Consider the following 17,642-nt stretch of genomic DNA (forward strand, 5'->3'; position numbering starts at 1 on the left):
GCCACCTCTTGAAATGGTTGAACATGGACTAATTCTTTTTGGTATAATGACTCTGTGTATTCTTTCCATCTTCTTTTGATGCTTCCTGTGTCGTTTAATATTTTCCCCATAGAATCCTTCACTATTGCAACTCGAGGTTTGAATTTTTTCTTCAGTTCTTTCACCTTGAGAAACGCCGAGCGTGTTCTTCCCTTTTGGTCTTCCATCTCCAGCTCTTTGCACATGTCAGTACATACTCCTCAAACAGTTTACAAAATGACAATGCCAACTGCTGGCAAGGATACAGAGCAACTGTGTTCTGGTAGGAATACAAAATAGTATACCACTTTGTACATCGGTTTGGCAGATTCTTTGCAAGATAAACATACACTTGCCATATGACCCAGCAATCATGCTCCAAGGTATTTACCCAAGAAAAATGAAGTTATATTCACACAAAAACCTGTATATGCAAAAGTTTATGGTTGCTTGATTCACAGTTGCCAAAAACTAAGCAACAACCCAAATGTCCTTCCACAGGTGAACGTACAAACGAACTGTGGCATGTCCCTACCATGGAATACTACTCAGTAATTAAAAAGAACGATGTAACACTGATACAGAGAGCAATAGGGATGAATCTCAAATGCAATGCATCAGTGAATGCAACCAGGCTCAAAAGGCTACCCACTGTGTGACTCCCTTTAATGAAACTCTAGAACAGGCAAAACTGGTGGGATAAAGAACAAACCAGTGGTTCCCAGGGTTAGGTTCAGAGTGGTCGGAGGGCTTTTCGGTGTGATGGAACTGTTCTGTATCTCCACGACGGTGTCAGTTGCACTACCCTATGTCTTTGTCAAAACTCCTAGAATTATAAGCAGTATATAATTTAAGAACTAAATTAAAAACGCAATGATAGTAATGGACTATGATCCACTGAATAACAGAAAACCATGAGTCTACACTGATGTACATGAACAAAAGCACAAATAAATGAGAAGAGGAAGCTCTTCTTTACAATAGGATGCCAACTCATAAATGGAGAAGGGATGACAGGTTTAGAAAATCACCATTTGGTAGCCATGGTAGTAAGTAATCCAGGCAAGAAACAACAGATGCTGAAATAGTGGGTGAAAGAATAATGAGTAGGGGGTGTTATGTAGCTCAAAGTATCTCCCCACAAAATACTTAAGGATTACAAGTATTTTAAAAAATAACTTCACAGTGAGGCCCCTCTTAATCGGGCAATCAGAGTTAGCATCACCAGACTGAGAAAAATCGTCACCACGTGCCACCCAATAGGATGCAATGAGAAGAACATGGTCCACTCTTGTCACATTCCAGCCAAAAAATCCAGACTCTTCTCCCAGGCCACCCTGGCCCTACTCCAGCCCACCTCTGCCTGCTGCCCAGCCCACACCAGAACTGAAGGAGTCCTGCCCCTTGTGAGTGGGAAGCTGCTGCTGTCCCAGCCCTGGCCCTTGTGCGTGGGAAGCTGCCGCTGTTCCAGCCCCGGACTACTACCATGAGGGGATGGCAGATTAAATGCTCTTTTGCCATCTGCAGCCAAACCCACTACTACTATCTTTGGGTAACAAGATCCTTGAAATTTAGTGTCACTTGCCCAAAAGAAAACATGGGGATAATTATACTACCCGATAGGACAGTTAGGAGAATACAAGGAGATGTGTAAAAGCGCTGGCACTTAGGAGAGTATTTAATACCTACTCATTTCTTTATTCCTTCTCAGTGTCTCAGCTCAACCACGACCGCTGTCCTCCACAGGCAGTTGCTTGAGCAAATTACCAGCTCCCCTCTCCAAGGCTGCCAAGGGCCCTGTCTGCCCACCCTGCAGTCAACATCCTCCTGAAGGATGTGTGTGCTCTGCAGCTCTGCAGGCCACAGGGACAAAATTGAAGCCAGGCCTGGTCCCCTCCTTGACGCTCTGACTTTCTAACTTGCTGTCAGCTCTTTCGTGGGCTCCTGTTTGTTAACCAGAAGGAAACCAGTCCGGGCTCATGAGAGGCAGGCATTAAATAACTACCAGGAAAAGGAGAAGACTGCAAACAGAACTGACCCTCTAACCAGGAGTGCCCACCTCAGGATTACAACAACACTTGCAAACAGTCGAAATGGCCAACACTGAGAGGATGGCTAGGCCAATTACAGGCACATGGTAAAATGTTGGTGTATTTGTTGTTGGGTGCCATTGAGTCCATTCCAACTCTTAGTGACCCTATGTACAACAGAATGAAACGATGCCTGGTCCTGCGCCGTCCTTACAACTGTTGTTATGCTTAAGCGCATTGTTGCAGCCACTGTATCAATTCATCTCATTGAGAGTCGTCTTCTTTTTCACTGACTCTCTACTTTACCAAGCATGATGTCCTTCTCCAGGGACTGATCCTTCCTGACATGACCAAAGTATGTGAGACAAAGTCTCGCCATCCTTGTTTCTAAGGAGCATTCTGGTTGTACTTCTTCCATTGTTCATTCTTTTGGCAGTCCATGGTACATTCAATATTCTTTTTCCAACACCACAGTTCAAAGGCTTCAAAGGCGTCCATTCTTCTTCAGCCTTCTTTATTTATCGTCCAGCTTTCACATGCATAGGAGGTGACTGAAAACACCATGGCTTGGGTCAGGTGCACCTGAGTCTTCAAAGTGACATCTTTGCTTTTCAAAGCTTTAAAGAAGGCTTTTGCAGCAGATCTGCCCAATGCAATGCATCTTTTGATTTCTTGACTGCTGCTTCCGTGGGTGCTGATTGTGGATCCAAGTAAAATGAAATCCTTGACAACTTCAACTGCCTTGGTTTTCCTGGTCTCACAAGTTTTTCACCTTTGACAGGGTGCAGTCTTACCACTTTTCTATGCTGTGAGTGGAAAATACTTACATTTTCCTTCTCTGACAGGTTTCGCCTTACACAAGTTCCAGCTCTCACAGATTTTACCGTACATCAAAACAGTGTGCACAGGAATATAGGTAATATATACAGATGTAGACAGACCAAACTAGGCTAGAAGGAAACAGACCAGCATGTCTGAGTGGGCAGGGCTGTGGCTGATCTCTATTTCCTTGTCAAGAATAACACCAGCTCACTTTTACCAGGTCTCCAGGTACTGCACTGACCGAGGGCCAGGCCTCCGGGTGCTGCGCTGACCGAGGGCCAAGCCTCCGGGTGCTGCACTGACCGAGGGCCAGGCCTCTGGGTGCTGCGCTGACCGAGGGCCAGGCCTCCGGGTGCTGCACTGACCAAGGGCTGGATCTCTGACCCTACAACTGCCCTGCAATGGGTCCCACTTGACAGACGGAGAAAAGATTTCCTCTAGTGAAAGTCAAATGTGTGGCAGGTCCCCGACTGCCACACTGCCGGTCATGATGACCGTGGCTCACGTGTGTGACTGCCTATGACATCACGTATGACGCCATGTTCTAGGTCCCACTAAGCACGTTACCTATGCTACCTCATTCATTTCCCACACTGATGCCACGGGAAAGCTGTCCTCTCTTCACAGTGACAAGCTGAGGCTCGGAGAGCCGAATGGTGGTCCAGCTGGTCTGGCCCTAGGTCTATTCCAAAGGCCATGATCCTGAACCATAGCTCTGAAAACTTCTGCTGTGGCCCGGCATCACTCTCAGGCCCAGAATGAGGCCATCATTCCTTTTTGAACCCCAGTTCCCACCTGTTGGCTTCCCATCATCCTGTCTGCCCTCTCAGGCTTGCCCCCATGACTTCACGGCTCACTGCCTACGCTCCAGAGACAAGAGGACACATTCTTCTGCAGATACCCAGCCTTCCCACCTCTTTCCCACTTCCCACTCCCTGCCCTCGGAGAACATCCCACCCTCTGCTGGGCAGAACTGTACAGGCTGCTTCCAGCACCAGGGGCAGAGGGTCTGGGACATGACGCTGCACCAGCCTGGCTCCATTCAAATTCTCCCTCTGCCACTTACAGGGCAGGTGACCAACTCTGTGTGCCTCAGTTTTCTCATCTGTCAATGGAGTTGACCATATCACCTCATAAAGCCCTGTGGGTAGGCCCTATGGACCTCAAATGACTGCTCTGAAGCCCACTGGATCTCACAGCAGTTGCAACCTCTCCTCCCCGTTCCTCCTAGAAACCACCCCCCTCAGTGAGGCCTTTGCACAGCAAGAGCTGGCACTTCAGTTCACAAAGAGACCCACCTGCTGCTCACAACTGAGCATCAACCTCCTTTATGGAGCCTAAGAGCCCACTAGCTGCAGCTATCCACCCCGATGTCTTTGCTTTACGGGGTGCTCTCCTCGCTGTTAGCACCCTGTGGGCAGGAAGGTGGGTTTGCTATCACTCCACACTCCACTTGTCAGCCAGAAACCTGTAAGCACACTCCCCAAGTCCTGGCTTCCAAGCCCTGCCACTCTCTTCAGTTAGCCAGAGCGGGCATCTGCAGATGCCCTGGGGGTTTCCATTTCTTCTTTGGGGACCTGGTGGTCAGAGGGCAGCTTGTGCTCCGCTTGGGCACAGCAGCCTCACCTGAGAGCCCCATGGGCAAAGGTCCTGCCACCCAGGCCCTGGGTGGGGTGGTGGGTGGGGCTATGACTGATCCTGACTCCAAACCATTTCTAAGGCCCATTGTCTATTTAACAAAGAAACTAGCCAGTTGACAGCCTCCCAGACCTGCTTGGGAGGAGCTCTTAGACAACCTGGGGGAAAATACACCAGAGACGACTAAGGGATGGGCATCAAGGAAAAAGAGCCATTGTCTCCCTTCTTCTGTCCCAGAGACAGTGTCCTTGGCCGCAGATGGGCAGTACCTGACCCCTGCACAGGCCACTGGCAGTGACCCCCAAGGGCACCATAGGATTGAGAGCAACAGGCTGGAGACGGTCCCTCCTCTCCTCCAGGGCTCTACGACATGTGCCCCCCAGGGACTGATCCCTCCTACATGTCCCAGCAGCCGGTAGTGTGGCTTCTGACAAGCTTGCCAGGGCCAGGAGCAGCCAGGCTGGGGGCAGCACCCGTGTCTGTCTTCTCAGCTGGCCGATGCCGCCTCCCTCGGAGTGGATGCAAGGCTGGGCTGTGGACACCCAGCCCCAGCACAGCCTCAGGGAAGCCCCCCAGCACGGGCACAGCCCCGAGCTGACAAATGCAGCAGCTGAAAGAGGGGATGGCTCACGGCATGTGAGCGAGCGTCTAGGGCTTGTTTCTTGGGTCTGTCCTCCCGGAGCTGACCTCTGTGGGCTGGGAAGTGTGTCCACCCTGCCCAGAAAGCTCTTCCAGGGAACCCCCGGGCTCCGTGACCTCAAGCAGAACACTCCCAGGCTCCCAGTCCGCCACAGACCATGGGAGCAGCGGGACAGGAAGCGCCATTTCTAATTAGAAACCAAGTTATTTGGCCTGTCCAAGGCGCCATGGCCAGCAACAGTGTGCTGGGCCGCAGTGTTGCAACCCTGCTCCAGGCCACCCACGCCCCGATCACACTCCGGGCCACCCTCGCCCCAATCACACTCCAGGCCACCCCCACCCAGACCCTGCTCCCAGCCACCCGCACCCCATCACGTTCCAGGCCACCCGACCCCGATCCAGGTCACCCATGCCCAGATCTCGTAGGCCACCTGTGTCCTGACCCCAACTAGGCCCCAGCCTCCCTCCAGGCCAGCCATGCCCTGACCCCTCCGAGGCCTCCTGCACCCCAAACCCCAGTTACTCCCTCTCCCTGTGAGCTCTTTCCACCCAAAGCACCAGACTTCCTGATCCTACCTGTGTCACCGTTCGAAGGAGCCTCCATCTACCCTGGTGACCACCCTTCAACAGTGTCTCAGGCAGACAAAGACAGGACCACAGACTGGTACCTGACTTTCTGCACTAGGGCCTGAACCCTTGGGAGAAGACAGAGTGCCCAGGCTCTGCACGCTCCTCAGGATGAAGATGCTGAGTACATGTGAATGAGTGGACGACCGTTATGAACAGTCCTAACATGGTCAGGGAGGGTCCTACATGCACGTAGCCTCCGTGGTGCTCTGGGGACCCTGCCCTGGGCTCCTCCACCACAAACCATGCCGGGACACAGTGAACCATGGGCAGAGGAGTCAGAGCAGTGGGGCCTCCAGGCGGGAGGTGGTGCCAACAGAAGGGTGTGGGGCTCTTTGGGTGCAGTGGAAACTGCCTATGTCTCCACAGAGGTGTGTTCACTGGTCAGAGCAACTGACCAGTGTACTTCGCTATGGGCAAATGCACCTATTAAAACAAGGCAGCAGGAAAAATAAAGCCAACCACAAACAAACCACAACCAAATCCACCGCCATCGAGTTGATTGCAAATCATAGCAACCCCAAAGGACAGAATAGAACTGCCCCATAGGGTTTCTGCCTAGAACCATTCTCAACCATTCTCACTTACTCTCTCTTCCCCTCCTGGCCTCATGCTGTTCCTCTGACTCCTGACCCCTGTGACTGTGCTGTGAGAGGGGCACAGCCCCAGCTCTGCTCCTTGCAAACTGTGGATCCTCCCAGGCAAGGGGCACCACACCTCCATGCCTCAGCCCCTGGGCACTACCTTGAGTGCAAGGAAGATGAAACAAGCTGGCAGAGGGGAAGTTCCAGGGACAGGCCCTGGCACAGGACAAGTACCTGCCAAGCAAGACCAAGAGCCACAGGGCAGTGCCCCAGGGACCCTTCGTTTGCTGTCTGCTGGGGCATGGCATTTGGTGGGGGGTCATAAAGATTCAGAGGTTAAGCTGAGTTCTTCAGGCCTTGATGTGCCCTGGCTGAGGTGCTGACGGGGCTGGCCTGGCTTCCCACTGACACTGGAGGGAGGTTCAGAGAGGGGTGGATGGAGGGAGGGCTCAGAGACAAGTGCTGGTAGGGACCACTCTCACCTGCGCCTCCCTCTCAGGAAGGAGCCCGTGCGTCCTCAGCGCTTGCACCGCCTGGTCTCTCTCGAAGGCCAAGGCCTTCAGCCTCTCCTCTTTGTCACACAGCCTCTGCTCTGCCTCCTGGAGTTTGGCCACAACCTGGGGGAAGGCAGGCGCAGTTCCTGTGTGGGCCACAGGGAGCAGGGCCAGCCAGGAGTGACCTGCTCCTGCTCCTCCCGGGGAGAAACTCTGCGCACTGGGCCCCCTGGGCCATCTGCACGTGTTCCAGCACCTGGGGGTAGGGGTGTCGGCAGCACCACAGAAGTCGGTGTGACCAGACAAGACGCTGTGAAAGACGGTAGCTGCATACACACCATGAGTGTAACTGACACTGCTAAGGTGTATACCAGAAAAATGCTCAACTGGCAAATGTAGTGTTATACATATTTTCACAACAATTTAAAAGATGCTGTGAAAGGGTGGCTGACAGGGTAGGCCACATTTCTGTGACTGTAGTTTTTGTCATCACAAATTAAACTGCTCAGTTAGGTTTACTGTTTTGCATTTAAAAGTAATTTAGTGAGAGCCCAGCCCCCTGCCCACCACTGAGTGGAACCCCCCTCCCAGCTTTCTCAGAAGACAGCACTGAGAAGACGGGCGTGAGGGCAGTGGTCGTGGGCCTCACACACACCTGCTCCCTGGCCGCGGTGAGGCCCTGGATCAGGTCCTCGGACCTGCGGTACTGGTCCCGCTCAGCAGCGTCACAGCGGCACTGCCAGTCCAGTGTCAGCTGCACCTTCTCCCGCTCCAGGCTCTGCTCCCTGTCCACTGCGGCTGCCAACTGCTGCTTGTACCTAGGAGGCCGCACCCCAGCACTCAGTTCCCGAGCCCTCGGGACGTGGCACCTTGGAGGAGCCTGGGTTCACCCGAATTGCTGGCCACCTGCCCTGCTCCCCGTCCCCCTCAACCCCTCTCCCCGTGTCCCCACGGGCATCCAGAGGAACCATAAAATCTTCCCAATGAAAAAAGCTAACCTCTCCATCACGGCTGTTTCTCTCCCCTCTGCTGACCGCCCCCTCCCTCCCTCGCTGGACCCCGTGCACCTCAAACCTGCTCCTACCAGGCCAGGCTGGTATCTCTAAGGCACCAACCCAGTCCTTCACCCAACCTGTCTGGCCACCCCAGCCAGGCTGCCATCACCTCCCCTGGCTGAGGCTGTGCACAGAGGGCCTTGCTGAGAGCCTCCCCACTGCTGGGCCCCCTCTCTGCCCGGCTCCTTCTCTTCACGGCCCTGTGCTTCTGCCACTTGCTGCACGTCAAATGTCGGTGAGGGAGGCATCCTCTGAGCTTGCTCCCACGCCCTTGCTCATCCCCACGGATGCTCAGAGGCCGGCCCAGCGGTGTTCAGGGCTGCGTTCTCAGCAGTAGACCCTGCCTGCCCCAGAGGTGCTCAGTAAGGACACCGCCTGGGATAGTTACCTGTCGATGTCCTGCTGGAGTCGGGCCAGCTGGGCCTTGAGCTGCACCCCATCCTCCTGCAGAGCATGAACCTGCAGGTCCTTGGAGACCGCCTCCTTGGAGAGTTGAGCCACCTGCGCATCCCAGCCGGACTTCAGAGCTGATGCCTCCTCTCGAAGTCTGCACAAAGAAGGGACATCCATGAACCACGTGTGGGTCTTGCTTGCTCAACTTATCCCAATCTCACACCAGGCCCCTGACACACTCACAGGCACACACTCACACACTTGCACACATGCCCTGTCTTCAAAGGAAATGCTGAAACCACTGTCTCCTCCAAGCTGTGTCTCCAGGAGTTAGGGAGCCACCTCGCCCCTCCTGGAGACTGTGCTGGGGGGCACGGCATGCTCACCGGGCAACAATAGTATCGTGGTCCCTTGCAGTGTCGGCCTGTTCCCACTCGGCCCGGCGAAGCCGCGTCTCCAGGCTCTCGCTGTGGGCCTGTAGCTCCAGCACCCTTGCTTCCAGTGCCCGCAGCTGCTCCACATGCGCCTCCTTCACAGAGGCCAGCACTGTGTCCCGCTCCCTGGCCAGACGGTCTAGCACTTCATGCCTGGAAAAAACAGCATGTGAGGGTCTCCCAGGGGCTCCCACGGTCCTGGAACAGAGCTGGCCTGAGCATCTGCTCCTATTCCCGGCTGACTTCCAGGCCACCTGTGCTCTTTGAGGCATCAGCCACGCTTTCTCTTGCTGTAGCTGTTCGTGTAGTCACGTCCTCAATGGGATTGCTTACGTCTATGAGGCGCCCTAGTTGTCTGTGTAGGACCCCTGCCCAACACTCCGCACATGTACACATGGACTGAGCAGTACTTGGCGCCGGGCACCGGGCTTTGCCCCCGGAGCTCACCGTCCCGCCCAAGAACAGACACCGACAGTGGGTGGTTAAAGTACAGCTGTGACACCCGCACCACCTTCAAGGGAGGGCTCCTGACCAACATACATGGGTGCTGACTGACCGGAGCGAGGGCCAGTCCTGTCCCAGGCAGCGTGCTTAGTCCGTACGCTTCTCAAAGTTCTATGAAACTCCTCCAAACACACTCATGTGAACGAAGATGAAGTTGGACTCTCTTGCAAAGCCAGCCTAGCCAGACACCATCTTCCCAGAGAGGGGGCCTCTGCTTCCGTTTCCTCACCTCTTCTGAGTAGAATGGGTTTTACAGGTGTCTCTGAGTGGAAAAATGTCAGTATATTTAACGGTCCTGCAACAAATCTTGGTAAAGCCTTTTACGTAAACCTTCTAGAAACTGAGGAAGTGATCGGATCCAATGACTGGGTTCCAGACCTCTTCACCAGACAACTGATTTCCAGGTCTTGGCCTTCACAGAGCTGGAGGGCTGCACTAAACCATCAGCTGCAGACTGAGAGGGGGCCTCAGGTGGTTTCTGGCTCGTAACTTGGAAGGAGTTCTGAGCACCGGAGATCTGCTGTAAGAGCCCCCCTTACCTCCCTGCCCAGCCTCCTCACCCACCCCCTTCTACCCCTGCCCCAGTCCGGCCATTTGAGTGGGTAAGCACAGAGGCCGAGGGGGATACCTCCTCACCTCATTAGGAAGTATGCCCCAAGACACTTTACATTTTATGTACCAATGTCTTATATCATATTTTTTGTTAAAGTGTGTGTTATCTCTCCATTTAGGAACCTTTCTGAGCACCCTGCTGGGAGCACAGGTTGCTGTTTCTACTCTCTGTGAAGGCATCTTAGGAACTGCTTCCAGAGTTCTTCAAGCCTGAGAAACACTTGTTCAGGTCAGAGTGCAGGGAGCTGGAAGGAAGTCCCAGCCCAGAAGTGAGACCCCCGGTGGGTGGAGAGGAGCCTGTCTGTCCAAGTGTTTTCAGGTCGGGGTCCTGGGGTTACACTAGGTACATTTGAAGGAGAGACTCGACGGTTTTATTTTTCATATAAATATTTATAACACGTTAGAAAGTACACTTATTTCCAACTATTGACGCATATGACAAAGAACTCCAGACACAAGGAGAACAGTGTTTCCACAACTCCCATTATGACACGCAGATGGGTCAGGCCTGTCCTGCCAGCCATGCTCTGCTCACACTGCTCATGCACCCGCCGGCCACGCCCTGCTCACGCAACTGGCCGTCTCGCTCTGCTCACACACCCACCCACCATGCTGCTCACATACCCGCCCATCACATTCTGCTCACACTGCTCATGCACCCACCAGCCACGCTCTGCTCACACACCTGCCCCTCACGCTCTGCTCATGCTGCTCACACACCCACCCATAACAGTTCCTCCATGGTAAGTCTGCAGTGCTGGTGCCACGTGCTGCTCTCCAGCCCACGGGTGTCACCACAGACTCGACAGCATTTCCAGCTACAGGTCTGGTGACAAGTTGAGAAGCAGCCGACGGACGGAGTTTGAAGTGTTTCTTCTCACTCTGCATGTGTTGACAAACGCCATGGCAACAAGACAGAAAACACCTGTGATTCATTGCACGCACGTCATTACACAGCCCTCTCACAATCGCCTCACACCTTTGCACAGAGTCTCAGTAGCGTTTCTTCAACAAAGAAAAGGGGATGCTTCTCATAGTAGCAGCTGACACGGAGACTGCCCCTCAGGTTCCCAGGACCCCTCACCTACCCCACACTGGGGCATCCTTCTAACCGGCATCACATGACCCCCACCCCGACCTGACCTGTACTTCAGCTCCACCCCTCCACAAAGCCGACTTGGCCCCACCTCCCCTTTCCTGAGCCCCGCCACGCTCCATCCTGGCCTGCCCTCATGTCTTAGGTTGGGTGGGGGTCTTGAGCTGCTGTGGCAGGGTGACCCTGATTCTGGGCCACCATGCGGTCTATTGACCGGGTCTCCCTGGATATCCTATGGTGCCAACCACAGAGGCCTTGCTGGCTGTACTGCCAGGCCACGTTATCCAATTACTTTGCCGCAGGAATTTAAAAAAAAAAAGGTGATTGCGTAGCCAAAGTGAAATTTGTTACTACAATCTGAAATTGATAAACTGATTAATAAAACTGAAAACAAACAAAGTAAAAACCCACTAAAAAGCCTACAGGTCATCACTGAGGGAATCCTGAGCAGAACCTAAAGTCAACTCAAACCAGCGAGTCTGCAGCCAACCAGGACCACGGCCCTCTGCACAGCGCTGACCCAGACCAGCGAGTCTGCAGCCAGCCAGGACCACGGCCCTCTGCACAGCGCTGACCCAGACCAGCGAGTCTGCAGCCAGCCACGACCACGGCCCTCTGCACAGCGCTGACCCAGACCAGCGAGTCTGCAGCCAGCCAGGACCACGGCCCTCTGCACAGCGCTGACCCAGACCAGCGAGTCTGCAGCCAGCCAGGACCATGGTCCTCTGCACAGCCAGCTCCCACCCCCTCTGGGCCACCCAAAAGTGGGATGCTCACTTCCTCTGGAAGGCTTCCTCCTCCTTCACCCGGGTCAGCTGCGCAAGGTGGAGCTTGCCCTCCAAGTCCTTTATCCTGAAAAGATGTAAATGTGAGCGCACGGAGCAGATAAGGGACCAAAGCAAAGGCCAGCCTGGAGTAGGTAGAAAGGGTAGAGCCCTAGGCCCAGACCACGCTACGTACCGGGCATCCTTCACGGCCATGAGGTCCTGAAGTTCCCGGTCCCTGAGCGCCACCTCACGCTCCAGCTCCTCATTGGCTGTCTCTGCTCTCTGCAGAGACTCCGCAGCCTCAGCACTAGCTTCCTTCAAGGCCTCAAGCTCTTTCCTCAACAGTTTAACCTTTGAAAGATTAAAAAAAAAAAAAAGTAAACGAAGACACAATTGGGACAAGTTGAGGAACTGGAGGTAAGCGCTGCCATTCTTTTTCCTAGTATGACCTTGAGTATATTCTACCTGAATTTAGAGACTATCTCAGGAATAGGTTTGAGTCACTGAACACTAATGACCAAAGACCAGAAGAATTATGGAAGGACATCACACATGAAGAAAGCAACAGGTCATTAAAAAGACAGGAAAGAAAGAAAAGACCAAAATGGATGCCAGACAACAATTATTTTAGGTGCAGGGAAGGACAACTCACGATACAGAGGAAGTCAGCACAACTGGAGTAAACCAAAAGCAAAGAAGTTTCCTGAATACAACCAAATGCTTCAAAAGCCAGAGTAGCAGGGACAGGGGCCTGGGGATCATGGTTTTAGGGGACATCTAGGTCAACTGGCATAACAAAATGAATTAAGAAAACGTTCTGCATCCCACTTTGGTGACAGGCATCTGGGGTCTTAAACGCTAGCATGCAGCCATCTAAGATCCATTAATTGGTCTCAACCCACCTGGGGCAAAGGAGAACGAAGAACACCAAAGACATATGGTAAAGATGAGCCCAAGAGACAGTAAGGGCCACATAAACCAGAGACTACATCAGCCTGAGACCAGAAGAACTAGATGGTGCCCAGCTACCACAGATCACTGCCCTGACAGGGAACACAACAGAGAAATCCCTGAGGGAGCAGGAGAACAATGGGATGCAGATCTCAAATTATCATAAAAAGACCAGGCTTAATGGTCTGACTGAGACTAGAGGGACCCTGGAGATCATGGTCCCCAGATCCATTGTTAATCCAAGATTGGAACCATTCCCGAAGCCAACGTTCCAGACAGGGATTGGACTGGACTATAAAATAGAAAATGATACTGGTGAAGAGTGAGCTTCCTGGCTCAAGTAGGCACATAAGACTATGTGGGCAGCTTCTGTCTGGAGATGAGATGAGAAGGAAGAGGGGGACAGGAGCTGGTTGAATGGACACGGGGAATACAGGGTAGAGAGGAGGAATGTGCTGTCTCATTAGGAGGAGAGCAGCTAGGAGTACATAGCAAGGTGTGTATAAGTTTTTGTATGAAAGACTGACTTGATGTGTAAACTTTCACTTAAAGCACAATAAATAAATTTTAAAAAATGGATGTCAGAAGAGACACTAAAACTTGCTCTTGAACATTGAGCAGCTAAAGCAAAAAGGAAGAAATGATGAAGTATAAGAACTGAACAGAAGATTTCAAAGGGAGCCTCGAGAAGACAAAGTATTATAATGAAATGTGCAAAGACCTGGAGTTAGAAAACCAAAAGGCAAGAACACGCTCAGCATTTCTCAAGCTGAGAGAACTGAAGAAAAATTCAAGCCTTAAGTTGCAATACTGAAGGATTCTATGGGCAAAATACTGAACAACATAGGAAGCACCATAAGAAACTGGAAGGAATACACAGTCACTATACCAAAAAGTATCGGTCGACAATCAACCATTTTAGGAGGTAGCATATGATCAAGAACAAATGGTATTGAAGGAAGAAGTCCAAGCTGCACTGAAGGCACTGGCAAAAAAACAAGGCTCTAGGAATTGACAGAATACCAACTGAGATGTTTCAGCAACGAATGCAATGCTGGAAGTGGTCAAATGTCTATGCCAAGAAATTTGGAAGACAGCTACCTGGCCAACCAACTGGAAGAGATCCACATTAGTGTCCATTCTAAACAAAGGTGATTCAACAGAATGCAGAAATTATCAAACAATATCATTAATATCATATTTAAGTAAAACTCTGCTGAAGATAATTCAAAAACAGTTTCAGCAGTACATCAGTAGGGAACGGCCAGAAATTCAAGCCGGATCCAGAAGAGGACGTGGGGTGAGGGATATCATTGCTGGTGTCAGACGGAGCTTGGCTGAAAGCAGAGAATACCAGAATGATGTTTACCTGTGTTTTATTGACTATGCAAAGGCATTTGGCTATGTGGATCTAACAAGTTATGGATAACGTGAAAAATGGGAATTCCAGAACACTTAATTGTGCTCATGAGGAACCTATATACAGACTAAGAGGCAGTTGCTCAAACAGAACAATGGGATAGTGCATGGTTTAAAATCAGGAAAGGTGTGCATCAGGGTTGTATCCTTTCCCCATGCTTATTTAATCTGTGTGCTGAGCAAATAAACCAAGAACCTGGACTGTATGAAGAATGTGGCATCAGGATTGCAGGAAGACTCCTTAACAACCTGCAATATGCAGATGACACAGCCTTGCTGTTGCTAAATACCTCTTTAATGTGTTAAAAAGCAAAGATATCAATTTGAGGAATAAGGTGCACCTAACTCAAGCCATGGTATTTTCAATCGCCTTATAGGCATGTGAAAACTGGACAATGAATAAGGAAGATCGAAGAACTGATGCCTTTGAATTGTGGTGTTGTAGGAGAACACTGGAAACCCTGGTGGCGTAGTGGTTAAGTGCCACGGCTGCTAACCAGAGGGTCGGCAGTTCGAATCTGCCAGGTGCTCCCTGGAAACTCTATGGGGGCGGTTCTACTCTGCTATGTAGGGTCGGAATCCACTCGGTGGCTCTGGGTTTGGTTTCGGTTTGGAGGAGAACACCGAATACACCATGTACTGCCAGAAGAACGAAAAAAATCTGTCTTGGAAGAAGTACAGCCAGAATGCTCCTTAGAAGGGAGACTTTGTCTCACATACTTTGGATGTGTTATCAGGAGGGACCAGTCCCTGGAGAAGGACATCATGCTTGGTAAAGCGGAGGGTCAGCCAAGAAGGGGAAGACCCTCAACGAGATGGACTGACACAGTGGCTGCAACAATGGACTCGAGTATAACAACAATCACAAGGATGGCACAGGACTGGGCAGTGTTTTGTTCTGTTGTACATGGGGTCGCTACGAGTTGGAGCCAGCTCAACGGCACCTAACAACAACAACGTTGCCGCCATGCCATAATCGGGAGAGAGAAAAAAGCTAAAGTTTGAGAATTAAAACAGTGATAACGTTCTCACACTCCTGTGGTACATCCGAGGGGTCCCCCGCGCCCTGTGGCTCAAGCCACGGTCCCACCTTGGTGCCAGACTGCGCCAAGCTCATCATGCAGGAGACCGGCTGAATCCTACTCATTCAGTTTCTTAGCACCTGATGTGAATGTCACTTACAGACATAAACGCAGCATGCAGGGCTCCACAGGTCCCCCTCCCATAGCCTGCTCCCCCTCCTGGTGCCAGGGCTGCCAGGGCAGGCAGGAAAGGCCGCTGCTCAGGCCATGACACACACAGGGATGCAGCCTGTCTTGAGTTCATGGGGTTTGAGGGGGGGAATTGGGGGGTTAGCCCAGAGGGAGCACGCTTCTCCACAGTCTCGAGGACAGGAGCTATGGCAGGAGCTGTCCTCTGAGAGGGTGCTCCTCATGCGCACCCCCGTCAGCTACAGAAGAGGCAGCTGGTCTGACTCACCCTCCACAGACGGGGCTCTTACTGCAGCACTGGAGAGGTGCCCGGTTACCTTGAGCTCCTGCGTCAGGACTGCGTTGCTCATGGCGTCGGCCTGCAGGCGGGACTCTCGATCCCTCCTCTGAATCTTGGACTCAAACTCCAGCAGGAGCTCCTGACGAGAGGGGCACTCATGAGGCAGGCCCACCGTGAGGACCACCAGGCCATGTGTCAGGGGTCAGCCTGGACCAACAGTACCACAGCAGAAGCCGGCAAATGCCCCAGAAGGTGGGATGAGGTCAAGGAGGCTGGCAAAGGAAGACTGCCGTCTACCAGGGGCCGATGACATCTCCTGACTTCTAGACAAGGACCTGAGACCCACAGGGTCTGCACAAAGAGCAATCAAGGGCTACCCGTTGTCCCCATGGTAGAGGTGGTCTGTCTATGTCTCTCTTTGGCCCTGTGGGTCTTGCAGCTTTATGTACAGTGCAGCTGGTCACGTGGTGCATGCAGCTTAGAGCTGCTACAAGTGGATCCTTCTCCAGAGGCCCTGAGGTGTGGCCAGCCTTCTCACTGGGGAGCATCCTTTGCTTGCCTCACTGCTGCCGGCTCCCCCTTATCCAAAGGGCCCAGGACGGCAAGAGCTGCCACTTTGCCACAAGGACAGGCAAGACACAGGGACCTGACGCTGGAGTTGGTCTGCTCCTCCCCATCGTCTGCCCCGAGCTCTCACACAGACTTTACCAGCATTTCTAATCCAGAGTGAAAGGTGATGCTCATTCCCACAGACCGCCCTGTGTGGCTGAGGATGTCCCAGAAGCCCCGGGTGCAAAGTGTGAGAAAGTGAGAGCACGGTTCTACACCGTGGCCACTAGGGGGCAGGCGCCCTGTCGGAGCCAAGCTCCAGAGGAGAAAGGCTTCCAGGGAGCTCAGGGGCCAGCACAGGGGCCGAATGTTTCTGCCCCACGTACAAATGGACAGAAGGCCGCTGCCCCACTGCGTGCTGGACCTGTGGTCAGCCACCCACCGCCCCGCCTGTGCTCAGTCCAACAAACAGGTGACCTTTGGAAACAGGACTCCACTTCTCCACTGAGACCCCAGTAGATCCTCATCTCACCCCCCATTCCCTCTGTGAATAGCCCTCTCCGCCCACCTGGCCTCGGGGCTCCCCAGCAGGTACCTGCCTCAGCCTCCCTCATCTGAGCACTCTCCTCCCCCACCCAGTGGTCACAACCCACCCTTCACCTCCTCAGATCTTTGCTCAGCCCCCTCCTGATCCCCCCTCCGCATTCAAATACCGCCTGCCCCACCCTGGCACCCCCACTTTGCCTTATCCACAGCAGGTAATGCCCTCAGAAGCCAAGCTACACATCTCTCTTCCAGGTTCGGTTATTAACGGCATCCCTTCAAGTGTAAGCCCACAGAGGGTGGGTGCACGCAGTGCCCGCTGCTGCCTCCAGAGCCCACGGAGGCCTGGCACATGCTTCAGTCAGTAAAGACTTGTCAAAGCACGAACAAATCAATTCATCGTTAATTTCTCGCTAGCCTGCTAGCCAACTAGGAAAAGTCTTTAAGTTCACAGTCTACAACCTACATACATAACAAGTCACACAGACTCTCTCAGGCACGACCATCTCAGGTTTCATTTCTCATGAGAAAAATCACTCCCCCCAGTGAGCTGGTTCTACCTCTGACAAGTCAGTAATGAGCCCAAAGAGCTTTCCAATGAGAGACACCGGAGACTAGCCCAAAGGGGGCATTGGAGAGACCCCCAGTTGATAATGGCCACCACTCAAGACCCCTGGTTAATAATGACAAGAGCCCAAAATCCTCGATTAATAATTACAAGCACTCAAGACCCCTGGCTAGTAATGGCGAGCGTGACCAACTGGAGACCTTGGGCAGGTTATGTCGTGCCTGTTTCCCCTCCGCACACTGGGCGTCACGCTGTGTCTCTGTCAGGGATGCTGCTGCGGGGCTCATGGATTCACGCACGTCAGAGGGGGCTTTGTGGGGAAGATGCCCCAAACACCGCTTGTCATCACTACAGTGTAAGCTCGCCACATCTACAGTAAACCAAGACCAAGAGGACCCATCACATCCA

General features: G+C 52.7%; 1 protein-coding gene across 6 annotated transcripts in view; it reads right to left on the reverse strand.

The window, feature by feature from the left end:
* Nucleotides 1-17,642, reverse strand: part of CCDC57 (coiled-coil domain containing 57) — a 114,702-nt gene that overhangs the window by 77,190 nt on the left and 19,870 nt on the right. For all 6 annotated transcript variants that reach the window (XM_049861393.1, XM_049861394.1, XM_049861395.1 and 3 more), the window contains exons 4-10: nucleotides 15,612-15,713; nucleotides 11,907-12,064; nucleotides 11,724-11,798; nucleotides 8,687-8,887; nucleotides 8,296-8,454; nucleotides 7,508-7,670; nucleotides 6,841-6,975 (exon numbers count right to left, since the gene is read on the reverse strand). In XM_049861393.1, coding sequence (XP_049717350.1) covers nucleotides 6,841-6,975; nucleotides 7,508-7,670; nucleotides 8,296-8,454; nucleotides 8,687-8,887; nucleotides 11,724-11,798; nucleotides 11,907-12,064; nucleotides 15,612-15,713 — 993 coding nt within the window. The remainder of the gene's footprint in view (nucleotides 1-6,840; nucleotides 6,976-7,507; nucleotides 7,671-8,295; nucleotides 8,455-8,686; nucleotides 8,888-11,723; nucleotides 11,799-11,906; nucleotides 12,065-15,611; nucleotides 15,714-17,642) is intronic.

Source organism: Elephas maximus, chromosome 19 (genome assembly GCF_024166365.1).
Source record: "Elephas maximus indicus isolate mEleMax1 chromosome 19, mEleMax1 primary haplotype, whole genome shotgun sequence".
NCBI lineage: Eukaryota > Metazoa > Chordata > Mammalia > Proboscidea > Elephantidae > Elephas > Elephas maximus.